Source organism: Callospermophilus lateralis, chromosome 3 (genome assembly GCF_048772815.1).
Source record: "Callospermophilus lateralis isolate mCalLat2 chromosome 3, mCalLat2.hap1, whole genome shotgun sequence".
Classification (NCBI taxonomy): Eukaryota; Metazoa; Chordata; class Mammalia; order Rodentia; family Sciuridae; genus Callospermophilus; species Callospermophilus lateralis.
Genome location: NC_135307.1, coordinates 7,226,558 through 7,240,812, shown reverse-complemented (window position 1 = coordinate 7,240,812; position 14,255 = coordinate 7,226,558). Strand labels below are relative to the sequence as shown.

At 59.8% G+C, this 14,255-nt stretch overlaps 2 protein-coding genes across 4 annotated transcripts in view; one reads left to right on the top strand and one right to left on the bottom strand.

Moving 5' to 3' along the window:
• Positions 1-14,255, bottom strand: part of Degs2 (delta 4-desaturase, sphingolipid 2) — a 32,261-nt gene that overhangs the window by 199 nt on the left and 17,807 nt on the right. The gene's annotated exons all lie outside the window — the stretch shown is intronic.
• The window catches only part of Evl (Enah/Vasp-like), a 101,555-nt gene that overhangs the window by 86,222 nt on the left and 1,078 nt on the right, over positions 1-14,255 (top strand). For 2 of the 3 annotated variants that reach the window (XM_076847961.2, XM_076847962.2), the window contains exons 4-13: positions 69-132; positions 2,437-2,498; positions 3,953-4,182; positions 4,279-4,400; positions 4,942-5,002; positions 8,877-8,940; positions 10,598-10,664; positions 10,758-10,820; positions 13,125-13,191; positions 13,517-13,574. In XM_076847961.2, coding sequence (XP_076704076.1) covers positions 69-132; positions 2,437-2,498; positions 3,953-4,182; positions 4,279-4,400; positions 4,942-5,002; positions 8,877-8,940; positions 10,598-10,664; positions 10,758-10,820; positions 13,125-13,191; positions 13,517-13,574 — 858 coding nt within the window. The remainder of the gene's footprint in view (positions 1-68; positions 133-2,436; positions 2,499-3,952; positions 4,183-4,278; positions 4,401-4,941; positions 5,003-8,876; positions 8,941-10,597; positions 10,665-10,757; positions 10,821-13,124; positions 13,192-13,516; positions 13,575-14,255) is intronic. The other variant, XM_076847963.2, reaches the window with a different exon arrangement.

Sequence of the window (14,255 nt, the reverse complement as noted above, 5' to 3'; positions counted from 1 at the left end):
GCGGTCGGGCTGTTGGTGGGTCTCTTGCCTCCACTGACCACTCTGCTCTGTGCTTCTCTGCCCCACAGGCCCCTCCACCCAGCGTCAGGTGCAGAATGGCCCCTCTCCTGAGGAGATGGACATCCAGAGAAGGTAACCCACACCCAGCAGCGGCCAGCCTCCCAGGTAGTGCTAGGGGCGTCCTGTAGTGAGCGAGGACACTGTGCAGAAGGATGCGGGAGCCCGGGTGTTTTACAGGGAGGCCGCTGGCCTTCATTACACAACCCTGCTAATAGCCTGGCAGGCCCCACCCGCTGCCCATCTGTCACTTACTTCCACCTTCCCAAGGGCACCAAGAGGTAGTTCTGACCTGGGGGACTTGCCTGTGGAGAGGTAGCTTCCAAGGGTCATGGGGTGAAAGTGATCAGCCCCCACCAGGGGGACGAAGGGCAGTGCTCTGTCCTGAGATCAGAGAAGAGGTCTTAGTGGCCCTCTGTGGGGTGGCTTCCCAGGGTCATATTGCCAGGAACTGCTCTCATACCAAGGCCTTCCTATTCCCTGACCTGTCCCAATGCCTAGGAGTGGGAGCCTTAGGGTGAACCATCCTGAGCCTCCGTCTCCAACGTGGTGATCATGACCCTGGGCAGGCAGCATTACCCTTGCTCAGCCCACCTCCAGCGCGTGAGGAACCAGATGGGCAGACGCTTCCCAGAGTGGGTGTGACAGGCTCATTTTTGTCAAGCCACACCCACAGACCTGCAGGCCTGCCTTCCAGAGCCTCAGGAGTCCAGAGCCTCAGGAGTCCAGCTCTTGGTGGTCCAGGAAGGTCTCAGTCCTCACACCTCCCAGGGGGTTTGTTTCTGCCTTGCTCTTTCCCAGATAGGCAGTGAATCCCGGAGGGGATGGCTCAGGTCAGCAGAGGCTCTAGAGAACAGAGCAGGCAGGCAGGTCTGACTGCAGCACAGCCCCCAGAGGAGGGCCGGCAGGGTGCCCCAGCAGGACAGGCGGGAGGGAGAGTGCACAGGGGCAGGTGGCTGCTGCCCAGATCCCCCAGCTGATCCCCAGCACTGTTCAAACACCAGCAACACTGCCCCCTCTGACCCAAGGCCCAAGCCAAAGGCAGGCTTGGCCGTGGGCTGCAGGGGGCCGTCCCCAGACCAGGGCCAGCCTGAGTCTGAACTGCAGAAGCCAAACAGCAGAGGCAGAGACCTTCCGCCCACTGGGGGCTCATTCCAGACCTCGGTGGCCCAGGGAGAGATGACTTCCTGGGGCCCACACAGTGAGGCAGTGACTCCAAGCACAGGAAACTCATTTTCATGCAAATACTATCATAACTTCAGACCCAATTTTTAAATATTTTTAGGATATCTTTATTTTGCTCTGGTGTCTGAGCTTGTGGGTCTGCGGAGGTGGCGGGGGTTTGGGTGATGCTCTGGCAGTGGATGGAGAGGCGGCAGTGGGGGGGGTGCCACTCCGGCTCCTCACACACCTTCGAAGCCCAGGGGCCTTTTGCTTCCTTTTGTTGGCATCAGGCATGCCCCTTACGAGGGCCCAGGGCAGGTGGCCGCATACTTGCTTAACAGACAAGCACTTGGGGTCCAGGAAAGGGAAACAACTTGCCCGTGATCACAAAGTCGTATGAGTCCCGGACGGAGCCAGAAAGCTCCCTGCCCGGAGGAGGTGCCTGTCTTCATCTTCCACACAGCGCTCCCTCACCTCCACAGCCAGAGCCCCACGAGCTTGCCACACACCGAGAATGCTAGCCATGGTCCCCGGACCCACGCTGCCCTGGTCCTTCCTCATGTGACAGAGACCAGTCTGGAGCTGGCCCCAGAGCACCCGACTTGTGCCTGCGTTTGGAGTTCTCTCTACGCAGGTGCAGCATTGCTGCTGTCCCTAAATGATTCCAGAAGGCTCTTCTTGTGCCACCATCTCATTCCCTGGATTCTGTGCATGTATTTGTGGGTCACTGTCCTCACTCAGCCAGCCTTTGAGAGTACCCTGAGGCCACTCTGCCACAAGATATCAGTTCCCACGGAGGTCCATGTAGCGTGGTCTGCAGCTGGCCCTGGGTAGGACGGGGCCTGCAGCCTTTGTGTCTGTTTCTCCAACAACCAATGGTGCCTGGGAATTGCCTCAGGGAGCCCAGCCAAGTGCGCTAGGAACAGGTGTTCCTGCGGCAGACCAATCAAGGCCACGAACCCCCAAAGCCATGGGCGCCTGTCAGCCCCAGGGGGAAAGCTTGATCAGGCCAGTGGGTAAACCCACACCAGCCGGAGGTTCACCTGGGCTTAGGAGGCCACCACCCTCCCCATCTGAGAACCCAAACCTGACCGTGCCCCTGTTCAGTGGAGGCAGCTGGTGCAGTGGTTCTCGAGTGCTGGGGGCCAGCTCAAGGCTCTCGGAGCCGGAGCCCATTGTGGCATCTGGCTCAGCACCTGCCTGGTTGCCTTGCAGACAAGTGATGGAGCCGCAACAGCACCGTCAGGAGTCTCTGGAGAGAAGAGCCTCATCCACAGGTGAGAGCCACCCTCTAGCGCCCACATAGAGCTGGTGGTAGCCCCTCTGCCCAGACAGGGCCCGGCACAGCAGGCCTCCAAGGAGCTGCTGATAACACAACCTTAGAGCACAGCAGTCGTTTCAGATGGGTGGGGAACAAGAGACCAGAGCAGGATTAGGGGCCACTGAGCTTGGTCCAGCCTGTCCACTGGCTTTCTGGCCCTCCTGACACTCGTTCCTCAGTGGACATTCAGGAAGACCCTGATGTGTGTCAGGTGCTGGGCCAGGGCTGGGGACACCAGTGACAGGGCAGAGAGCCCCTATCCAGCAAACACTCAGGGAAGTCAGGGCTGGAGGAGGAGGCCCAGAGGCGGCTAGATCCAAGGGAACTATCCTGAGGAGAAGCCACCAGGCTGTCCTCAGCCCTGACTGCAGCTTGGCTCATCCAAAGAGGAGGCTGTCCTGTTAGCTACGGGCACAGGACGTGTGTCCTTTGCCTTGTTTCATTTGCTCGAGTGTCCGCTGAAGTGAGCAGGTGAACACTGTCCTGGTTTTCTGGGAAGGAAGCCAAGCCCCTGGGCACCCTGTTCTTGGAGGCCGGCTGTGCCTCCCCCACTGCCCTGCTGTGTTCCTGGTGTGGGCCGGGCCCATCATCGAGGGCCTCCCATGGCTCCGGCCTTGCCAGCCCAGCGCTTGCCCCTCCAGCACCTGGCTGCTCTTTCTGCTCCTCCCCGCAGCCTCTTCCCTCCTCTCCCTCACGCCCCCTCACCCAACTCTGCTCTCCTGCCCCATCTGGCTCCATCCCACAGTTCTCCAAGAACTCCCGCTGCACGGGCTCCTGGGCCCCGGGTGCCTGCTCTGAGCTGGGGAGGTCTGTCTGCTTCAAGACTGCTTCCCACAAGGCCTGGTCACTGGGCGAGGAGCCTGTGGCTCTTCAGCAGCACCCATCACAGTGCCTGGTGCACGGTGCGGCTCAGGCAGCCTCGGGGCGGGGGGCTGGCTGGATGCCCAGTGGAGCCTGGGTACTCAGCACTGCTCCCTCACCATATCCCAGTCAGCCATGGAACCCCGCTCCCTGCCACAGTCCCCAAGGCCAAGGGTTGGTCCCAGTTACATCTGGGAGACCAACAGCACCTGGGAAGCACCTGGGAAGGTGCTAAGTGAGGAGAAGGGACAGAGGCAAAGCCCCAGCTCGCGCTGCCAGAGCCTCCTCTCCCGCGGGCAAAGCAGACACGAGGAGGCCCAGGAGCGCTCCGCACACGTGGGACCCTGTGGGTCCCACCAGGCTCCCCATCCAAGGAGACCGGACAGGGCGTCATCGTAACAGGCCTCCCGAAAGGGGCAAACCTTGATCTGTTCCTGTGCCTCTCAGGAGCAGGCTGCCCTCTGTCCTCCCTTCCAGGGACCTGAGGTGAGATCCAGGCCCAGCCCCAGCTGGGGCCCAGGGACCAACTGAGCCCCTGTTCCATTCCAGGGCCGGTCCTCCCACCGGGACATCCCTCATCTGCAGCCAGCGCCCCCCTCTCATGTAGTGGGCCTCCGCCCCCGCCCCCACCCCCCGTCCCACCCCCACCCACGGGGGCCGCCCCCCCACCGCCACCCCCCCTGCCGGCTGGAGGCGCCCAGGGGGCCAGCCATGACGACAGCTCCGTGTCAGGACTGGCCGCCGCCCTGGCTGGGGCCAAGCTGAGAAGAGTGCAGCGGGTAAGATCTGGCCTGGGGAGCAGGTCGGGGTGGCACATCTCCCGCCCACTGTCGCCTCCCCTATGGAGTCTGAAACAGTGCCCTCCTTGCCCTCAGCCAGAAGATGCGTCTGGAGGCTCCAGTCCCAGCGGGACGGCAAAGTCCGATGCCAACCGGGCGAGCAGCGGGGGTGGTGGAGGAGGCCTCATGGAGGAGATGAACAAACTGCTGGCCAAGAGGTGGGTCTTCTGCCTCCCAACCCAGGGCTGCGGGAAGCTGCTGTCCTGGCTGGGCCCCACGTCCTTTGTCACCCAGGGCTGGCCAAGCAGACGCAACTATGGCTCACATTTCCGCCCATCCGAGGTGTGAGCCAGGAGTCCTCTGAAGTCTAACTCCCTCTCATCAGTGCGACAAAGTGTTGAAGCATCTGCTGCGTCCAGCCATGTCCTGAGCAGGAGGGCCTTTGGGGGAATTTCAGAGATGTCCCAGAGGGAAAAGAGGACAGTCCCTGCACTTGGGATGTCAATGGGGAAAGATGCAGTCCCAGGCTACGAGTGCTCTGGTGGCTGTCGGGGGGGAAGTGCCCCTTCCTCTGGGACTCAAGGCCCAAACACACCCCGGCGTGACTCCTGACCAGTCGGGTGCCTGGACAAGTCGCCTCCTGCACACCCTGATCCCCACACAGTCTGCCTGGGAGCCGGGCGGGTCCAGCAGGGAGGCAGCTCCTAGGTTCTGGATCAATGTGAAAACCTCAGGCATCTTTTCCTCCCCTGTGTCTAGGAGAAAAGCAGCCTCCCAGACAGACAAGCCCACAGACAGAAAGGAAGACGAAAGCCAGACGGTAGGCCCGCCCGCTCACTTGGCCTGCTCCGCGCAAGGGAACTACCCGGCAGGCCTTGGGCTCGGGGGTGTCCCGGCTGGGACATCCACATGATGGATGCCTCACTGGGTGACTCGCGGGAGTGGCAGGAGGGCCTCCCTGGTGCACGTCCAGGCAGGTCTGCACCCCAGGCACTCCCAGCCAGGCAACACTCCCTGGAGCTGCCACCCAGCAGGGGACAGAGGCTGGCAGAAAAGCCAAGCTGCCTGGGAGGGCACTGCAAGGATCCCAGAGCCCTGGAGGGCCCCGCGGCCCCTCGCCCTTCCCTGGCCCAGAGAGCTCAGGCACAGTAGCCCTCTGGGGGTGGGACCAGACTGCGCCTATATGGGGAGGGCCTGGTGAAGCCCAGGGTGGTTTCTATTTTCAAATTATTTCTGATCCCAAAGACTACACCTCAGCCCACCAAGTCCAACAGGAGTGGCCGGGAGCCATGGCAGAGGGACCTAGAAGCCCGGGCACCCGTTCTTGGCCACATCCTGGGCATGGTCTGGCCCCCCAGAGCCCGGAGCCCCCTCTTGCCCTTGTACAGCCAGTTCCCTCTCTAGGTTAAGACAGACTCCTGCTGATACCCCGAAGCTTAGGGGTGAAGTACAAGGGGCAGGATGAAGAGGGACTAGAGGTGCCACAGTGGGAATAGGGCACATGTCCCTCGCCTTCCCCTCCCAGTCACCAAACAAGCAGCTTGTGTATGGTGGGCTCCAGCCTCCTGCCACCTGCTCCTTGAGCTGCAGAGGGTGCCTTGCTCGGGCCTGGGCACATGCACTTCCCTCTGCCCACCAGCCTGCCCCTCTCGCCTGCCCTTGTCTACATAATCCTTCCTCCCTAGAATGTGACCTCCTGGACCCCAGGCTGGGAGGCTCCGTCTGGTCCCCCTGCCCCTACTTCTCCCCAGCCCTGTGCGGTTCCGATGGCTATGCTAACGCACTTGCTCCAGCCAGGTCACAGGCCGGGGACCAGGCTGGCTCCTCGCTCGCCCACTGTCCCCTGCTGCACACACGGTGGGGTCAGCCAACATCCCCGCCACAAGTTTCTACAAGTGCAGAGGCCTACATGGCCAGGAGCCACAGGTGGGTTCAGGGTCACTACCAAGTGTCTCATTCCGGCCCCAGCAGAGGGCCTTAGGTCTGCACAGGCTCTTCTTACCGCGGGCGCTTCACAAAAAGAGGAGTGGCTCTCACACCCTGGGTCCAGAAGAGAACCCCAGTCTTGAAATCTTCAGCCCCATCTTCCCCCACCCCACCCTTACTGGGGATTGGGCTAGGGTTGCCCTACCACTGGGTCACTCCATCCCCCGGCCCTTTTATTGTCATTTTGAGACAGAGTCTCACTGAGTTGCCCAGGTGGCCTAAGATTCGAGATCCTCCTGCCTCAGGCTCCTGAGTCCCTGGTGTGACAGGCGAATGCCACTTCACAGGTTTCCTCCTCTTTTATAATAGGCCTGGCCACTGCTATTTCTTGCTCCCCTGGGCCCTTCTCACACCAGAACTAGCCTCCAGGGTGCAGGGTTGCAAAAGTCCCGCACACAGGCACGCGCACGCTGACTCTCACAGCAGCTGGTATGTTCTTTTTCGTGCCTTTTAATATTTTCCAAATTCTCTTCAGTGAACACGTACTAGTTTTATAGTTAATAGAGAACAAATGATTATTATTTAAAAGAAGAAAATAGCTCCCAAATCAGAGTCAAGTGACACAGGCTGGCACTCTGCCACTTACCATCCTTGTGATTATGTTACTGCTCTGTACACCAGTTCCACCGTGAGCAAAGCTGCCCCTTGGCTTGCTCTTGGCTGCATCGCTGACAGGAGGGTGTGGGCAGCCTCTTACCCAGCCCAATCGAGGCACCAGGTCCCTTTTATGCAGGGAAGACTTTTTAAATTATAATATAAAGACATTGAAGGAAAAACATTCTGATTTCTTAATGACTCTTATTGTACCCATGTTACATTTATTCTTGTTGGCTTCTTTGGGCCCTGGGTTCCAGACACATGTGTTGATTGACATAATCCATTACTCAGCTCTTTTTTTGATATATAACTTTATTTTATTTATTCTTATGTGGTCCTGGGGTTGAACCCAGTGCCTCGCTCGTGCTAGGTGAGCGCTCGACCCTGAGCCCAGCCCAGCCCCACTCAGCTCTGGTGCTAGTTCTCTTCCTCAGGACCAGAGACTCCCAGAATTCATTTGCTCACCCCACAGGTATTTGGGGGGTTCCTGCAGATGCCAGCCTGTTCCTGGTGTGGGGACAAGTGGTGTGTGAACACAGGCCTGGCCCCTCACGGGTCCCTGTTTGGACGGGGGTGGGGTACTTGGCTTTGCACCCAGAGTCCTGGACTGGGAGGGGCCTGTGGGAGGCCCAGAGTCCCCTCCCCAGCCTCACATAGACCAGATAAGGAGAAGCAGAGTGCAGACCGAGCGTGACAAGGGCAGTGACAGATGCAGACATGGGCTCTGGGTCAGGAGGACACTAGTGCAGTCTAGGGTGGCAGACATCCCTGGTCAACGTCCTGCATAGCAACTGCATGTGTGTGGTTTAATAAAATCAGAAGTCATGTTTACTTAATAAATGTCATTTTCTTGATAGTGAAAAATCTTTCCAAAACACGTGCCCCCGTCATGTTAGCTTCATTACTGCCAAATCGCTCACATCTGTTGAGCATCTCTGCAGATTCCTGGCACAGACGTGGCCGACACACACTTGCCCACTTGGTAGACCTGCCGTGAGCTCTGTGTTGCAAGGGAGGGACCCAAAGACACTCTGCTCCTGTAGAACTCACTTGCAGCCTCCTGGGAGGGGCAGAGATAAGCACCAGAGGAGCCCAGAGGTGGCCCAGAGGCCCCATTAGAAGCCGGGTTTGTGCGGTGTTGTTGGGGGATGAGCTGGAGTCAGCCAGGTGGGGCTAGAATACAGTGCATCTGCAAGGAACACAGGGAATGAAGCCTGGGGCTACAGATGGCATGTGTAGGGCTGGGGAGGGCTGGCAGAGGCCACATGGACACCAGGCAGGCACCAGGCCGGGCCTGACCCAGCAAGCCTCCTGCAGAACCAGGTCAGACCTCAGTTCAGCTCAGCCCGGCAGCAATGGGGATGTACCTGCAGGCTGCTCGGGGAGGGCAGAAAGCTCAGTGCAGATTCTTGCACATTGTGCGTCTCAGTGAAAGGGAAACAGGTGCTCCTGGGGTGGTCCACAGTCAGGAGCGCGGCTGTGGCAGGTCTGTGTCACCCTCGCAGCCAGTGCACCCGCGTGGCCCTCGGTAGGACACCTCGTCCACTCAGGGGCCATGTAGTGCCAACTTGACTGGCGTTACAGAGACCCCCAAACCATCTCACTCCTCCAGAAATGCAGCCCCAGCCCTGCCAGCTCCTTCACTGGCAGAGAGGACGTAGTTAGGAGGGTGATGAGCTCAACAGAGGAGGGGCCTGGCCTACAAGGAAGGGCTGGGACCCTGAGCTGGTTCTGCTGGCCACAGGTTCCTCAGGAGGGGGAAGTGGGTGATGGGCAGAAGCCTGTGAGCCCCTCCTCAGGGCACTGGCGAGGAGAATGTAAGACCCCTGAGGTCAGGCTGGGCAGGGTTTGGGGACCAGAAGGAAGCTCCGGGCTCTCTCTCTGCAGAGCCTGACCTCTGCAGCTCTTCTTTCCCAGCTGCCACGTGCCCTGCTGGGATCTGGGCTCCTTCTTCAGTGTCGTGTCTTCTTTTGCTGATCATACAACGGTTACGCGTTCACCAAGACATTTGGAAACAGGTTCTATCAGTGACCCTGGACAAAGGCGTCTTGCCCTAGCCCAGGCGGCCTCTCTGAGGAGACTGACTGAAGCAACTTTCTCTCCCGTTTTAGGAAGATCCCAGCACCTCCCCCTCCCCAGGGACCCGAGCCGCCAGCCAGCCCCCTAACTCCTCAGGTAAGAGGGTTCCACCTGACCTAGGAGCCCCCAGTCTTAGAGCAGGAGGGAGGGACTCTCGGGAGCAGAGCCCAGGCCTGTGGAAGCCAGCTCCTGAGCTCCCACATTTCCCCGGGGGGCTGAGCAGAAGCACAAGGGGCACTCGAGCAGGCCCCTGAGAGGACCCTGCGTCCCACTTGGGGGAAGGCACTTGCCAGCAGCACCCACCCCAGGATGGAGACAGCGCCTGGAGCTTGGGGCACACTCTGGGGCCAGCACTCGTATGAGTAATTTTTTTTGTCATTATAGTTTTGGGTTTTGTTTTTGTGGTGCTGGGGATGCTACCAGGGCCCCCGTGCTAGACACACGCTGCACCACTGAGCCACACAGCCAGTCCCGGAGGAAGTTTAAACATTAGAGTCTGGGTCTCCTGGTAATGCCAACTCGATCTGCAGACACCGCCCAGCCATCTCACTCCCCCAGAAGTGCAGCCCCCACCCTGTCAGCTTCCTCCAGGCAGCTGTGGCAGAGGGGACGTAATTAGGACAGCCGGATGGGTCAGCAGTGGGAAGAAGATGCAGGGGCGGCTGCTCAGACATTCGGCAGACCTTGCTGTGCACCTGCTCCACGCCAGCATGCGGGTCAGGCTGCCCCAGCCCAGGCCGATGCTGCTCTTGCCGGCTCTTGGTGTGTCTCACAGGGTTGTGGTGCCCCCCACACCTTAGCACAGGTAGCTGGCTATGGTGGGATCGCCAGTCCTCCCTCTGGCTCTCCCTATGGTGTTGACTCACCAAGAGCCACAGAGTCTCGGTTGGTACACAAGCTATTGAGCGGTTAAGTGGTTTCCCCAGCTAGGAGTTGAGGCCGCTTATGGCTATGTGTTTTGCTTAAGGCCATAACCCTTATGGTCCCAGCTCTTGTGCCTGCAAGCCTGAGAGGTGGCTTTGAGGAGTCCTGGCCAACACCCAAGGTTGGTCTGCAGGTCTCAGCTCAAGCAGAGCAGCCTCCTCACTATCCCTGGGATTTTGCCTTCTGGCCCTGCGCATCCTCTAAAGCCACTGAATTCCCTCTAGGCCAACACATGTCTTTAGTACAATGAATTATAAACTCGTCCAGGTTGAGTATCCCGAATCCAAAATTCAAGTGCTCTGAAATCCAAAATTTTCTGATAAAGTATGCAAATATTCCAGAATCTGAAGCCCTTCTGGTCCTGATCATTTGGATCAGGGACACTCAGCTTATAGTTCTTACTTAAAAGACAAACCAGCCTCCAACCAGGCAGGAGAGCGCTGGGTGGGACGCAGGGGAAGGCTGCAGCAGGAGTGAATGGGATTCCAAGCACCCAGCCATCCCACGGCCAGTGGGGCAGTCCTGCTTGCTCACCCTGTCTGGGAGTCCCTAGCTCCCTACCTACAGGACCTGCTCCATAAGAGATGGGGCCATGGTGAGCGGAGGTGAAACCAGGTCACACATCAAAGAACAGGAGCCCGAGTCCTGAAGCGGGGGAGACGGAGTGACAGGGGGTGACCTGGGCACCAGGTACAGTGCCACTTGAAGCAGATCTTCCTGCCAAGGGCTCTGCACCCTTCCTGCAGGGAGTCCTGCTAGAGTGTGTAGGGTCGGGGTAGCCCAGGTCCACTCAGATGTGTGGCTCTTCATCTATGAAATGCATTGACAGAGGCTGGCCGGAAGCCCTGGGAGCGGAGCAACTCAGTGGAGAAGCCTGTGTCTTCATTACTGTCCAGGTGAGCTGCCCTGGGAAGGCCTGAGCCGCGACCCGGTGGGCAGAGGCGGGTGCTGGCGCCGATTCACGTGTCTGTCTCATTCCATTGCCGTAGAACCCCGTCTGTGGCTAAGAGCCCTGAAGCCAAGAGCCCCCTTCAGTCACAGCCTCACTCTAGGTACCGAACTACCCTCCTGTGTCTCAGGCTCTGGGGCTTCCTCTGTCCCCTTTTCCACAACTAACACCCCCAGCCCTGTCTCGCGTGGTGGCACTTAACAGCTTGCTCTGGGAAGGGTGGTGTGTCCCCTCAGACCTGGGAAAAGGTGGAGCTGAAGGGACTTCAGGGTCACATAGGCCAGCCCCTTCCTCTCCTGCCTAAGGAGAGGCCAGGCCAGGAGGAGAGAGGCTGCCAAGAGGCAGGAAGTGAGCTAGGAATGAAGGGGAGGCAGCCATGTGGACAGAGCCAGACAGAGCAGCTCGCCTGCTGAAGCTGGGCCCCTAGGCTCAATAGTCCAGGACCGCCCCACACCCGCCCCTCCAGTGTGGCACCCCTTCCCTGCCTGCAGCACACAGAGCCAGCCTCTCGCTGCTAACTACACTTGCCAAACCCAACCCAGTATGACTGCAGGACAGAACCTTGGGAACTGAGCTTGCCCCAAAAGTCAGAGACAGACAGCCCCAGTGTGCCTGCATTTGAAGGCCTCTAGAGCCCGCCCCAAGAAACATCTCCACTGTCCACTGCTCACTGAAGGAAGAGCCTCCTGTCACAGGGCAGGTAGCAGTGGAGATCGGTCTTGCAGAATGAGCAAGGTAAGGAGCAGAGCCCCGGCCTAGCCCGGCAGTCCTGGCCATCAGCAAAGCAGAGGGACAGAGAGGGGACTCGCAGCCAGCCAGGCTGTGTGCCGGGAACAGCCTCTGCCCAGGACAGCCGTGGGTCCTCCGAGGCACAGGCTGTGTCATGGCCAGGGACAGGCTGTCAGGAGCGGGCTGGGCAGGCCTCTGGATAAGACATCGTGGGGACAGCTGCAACCGCCCCCGCAAGTTCAAAGACCCTAACACAGGACCGCGTGGCTGGAGAGCAGAGGGGGACGGGAGGGCTGGAGGAAGGCAGCTGAGAGGCTGGCTAGAACTAGTGCCTGGGAGGTCACTCTGGCTGCGAGGAAGGTGACCAGAGCAGGGGAGGCTGGAGCCTGCAGCCCCCCAGCACAGCTGGCCTTGCCTCTGGTGGACTTGGGTCGGCAGCCATGTTCTGCAGGCAGTTGTCCCTCACTGGACAGGAACGTGGAGTGGGGTCTCTTTCCAGCTTGGAGACAAACCTGTCCTCGATTTTCATAGATGGCTCCAAAAAGGGCAGGCTCACCCTTCCCTCAGACACGGGCTTGCTGCGGGTACACTTGCTTCTCCTGGAGGGGCTGTCAGGCTGAGGTGGGAGAGCTGAGGCCTGGAGAGATGAAGCAGCTGTCCCAGGTCCCAGCACCTCCTGCTGCAGTGGGACCTGCAACCCACAGAAAGGGGCTGACGTGCCAGGGGCCTCTGGCCAGGTGCACTTGCCTGCTGGGACCACACTGGGCCTAAGTCCATTGAGGAGGGCACAGGGCACCTCCCTCTCCTCCCTCATTCTCCTTCCCTGCAGAGCACAAGGTCCTGGGTTCAGGAGCTTATTCAAGTCTAAGGCTGACCCTCAGCAGCCGAGCTGGCTCTGCTTAAAGAATGTGCGCATGTCAGCTGTCATGCCCACGAGCCTCTACCTGACTCGGGCCACATTCATTTCCTTGGAACAGGCTCCAACCGCCATTCTGTTCACAGGGGGAGGGAAATGGTCCAGACCACATATCTGCCCTATGGCACCAAGATCCCTTTCCAAAAGACCCTGTCGTTAGATCGGTGCTATATAAGGAGATCGGGGGATGCCCGGGGAGAGGCATTCAAATTCAGATCAGTCACCCTTAGTCCAAACCTTTTCAAATAAGTACAGACCATGGAAGCCAAAGCAGCAACGCCACGTCCACAAACTCTCTTGAAGGAGAGAGGCAGCACCAGTTACCAGCACCAGGTGCTGGTGTGTGTGGGAGGCCGTGTCCCCAGGGCATGGCTACCTGGGACTTCACGTTGAACTCAATGCCACACTGCTGGGTTTCCCCAAGCCTCGGCTTAGCCAGGAACACGGTCCCCACGCTGAGGAGCAGGACATTGGTGCTTCTTCCACAGGACATTGGTGCTTCTTCCACAACTTCCATCAGACCTTCTTGGAGGAGGGGTGTGGTCATGGCGCCCACAGGCGCCCACAGGCCCCCTTGGCGGTGGACACTGGGCATTACTGACTTTTTTGAGCAGCCTAATAGTGACATGGGTGAAAAGCACCAGGACTACCAAGGGAGTAGCCTGGCCCTTGCGGGGGACCTCTGGCACCCCAGACTTCCCCAGTGCGGGGCGCCTGCGGGCTCTGCCGCCCACTGGTCTGCACCTGCCGTTCCTCTCCCAGGGTGAAGCCTGCTGGGAGCGCTAACGACGTGGCCCTGGATGCCTTAGATCTGGACCGGATGAAGCAGGTGAGTGTCTCCTTTCCTCAGGGCTGCAGCAGCCATCAGCATGCCCAAGGGGGCCACAAAGGAGGAAAGGGGGTGCCCATGTTCCTAGTTTGTTCCCAGCCCCTGCTGTCACCAGTGATCCTCCACCTTCTGGTCCCCCCAGCCTGTCTCAGGGGACCTCTCCTGTGGGGCAGTCCTGGGTTTCACCAGTGTGCACCTGAAGAGTGGTGGAGCATCTGCCCCCACACCCCATACTGTCCTTCCCCAGCTGGGGACGCACCAAGGGCTGCCAGGGGCAGGGTGAGGGCGAGACCCCCAGCCCTTCACCTGGAGGCTCTGCCCACAGGAGATCCTGGAGGAGGTGGTCCGAGAGCTCCACAAGGTGAAGGAGGAGATCATCGACGGTGAGTGGGCTGCGCGGGCAGCACTGTCACTGGGGCCCCATGGTGGAGTGCCCTGAGAAGGGGCAGGGTTGTGCAAGGAGCAGGGGAAGCAGTGCTCCTGCCAGCGGAAGTGGGGCCAGGACCCTTTGTCCCCCCAGGCTCAGGAGAATTGAGTGGTTTGCCTAAGAACCCCACCTCCCTGGTGGTGTGCCCCTGCTGAGGGCCACCACCTCCCCGGGCTGCTGGAAGGTGGGCCCTGGTCCGTGGGGGAAGCCCAGCGGATATTCCAGACTTCTCGTTCTTTATTTCATTATCTGTCATTGACATTGCTCTCTGATCTGCCACCTCCAGTCACTGGTTTTGGAGTTGTGAGGGCTGCTGCCTTCCTGGGAGGGGGAGCTGGGAGCCAGGAGCTGAGCTCCACCATAGCCTGCCTGGCCCCAGCAGCCTCTAGCCCCAGAGCAGGGCGGGTCCCATGACATCCGCCCGGGCCTTTGAGGAGCTGTTTCAGATCTGCAGCCAGAGGAAAGGGGAAGCTTGGGCAGGGCTGGCTGGCCCAGGACAGAGCGGCAAAGTGCAGCCTGCGCCACCCCCACCGCTGTCCGCTCCAGGAAGGTGAAGTCTCAGGCTGGGTGGCTGGCTGTGGGCCCCAGGGCATCAGCAGTGACCTGGAGGAGAGAGTCCTGTGAACTCAAAAGTGGC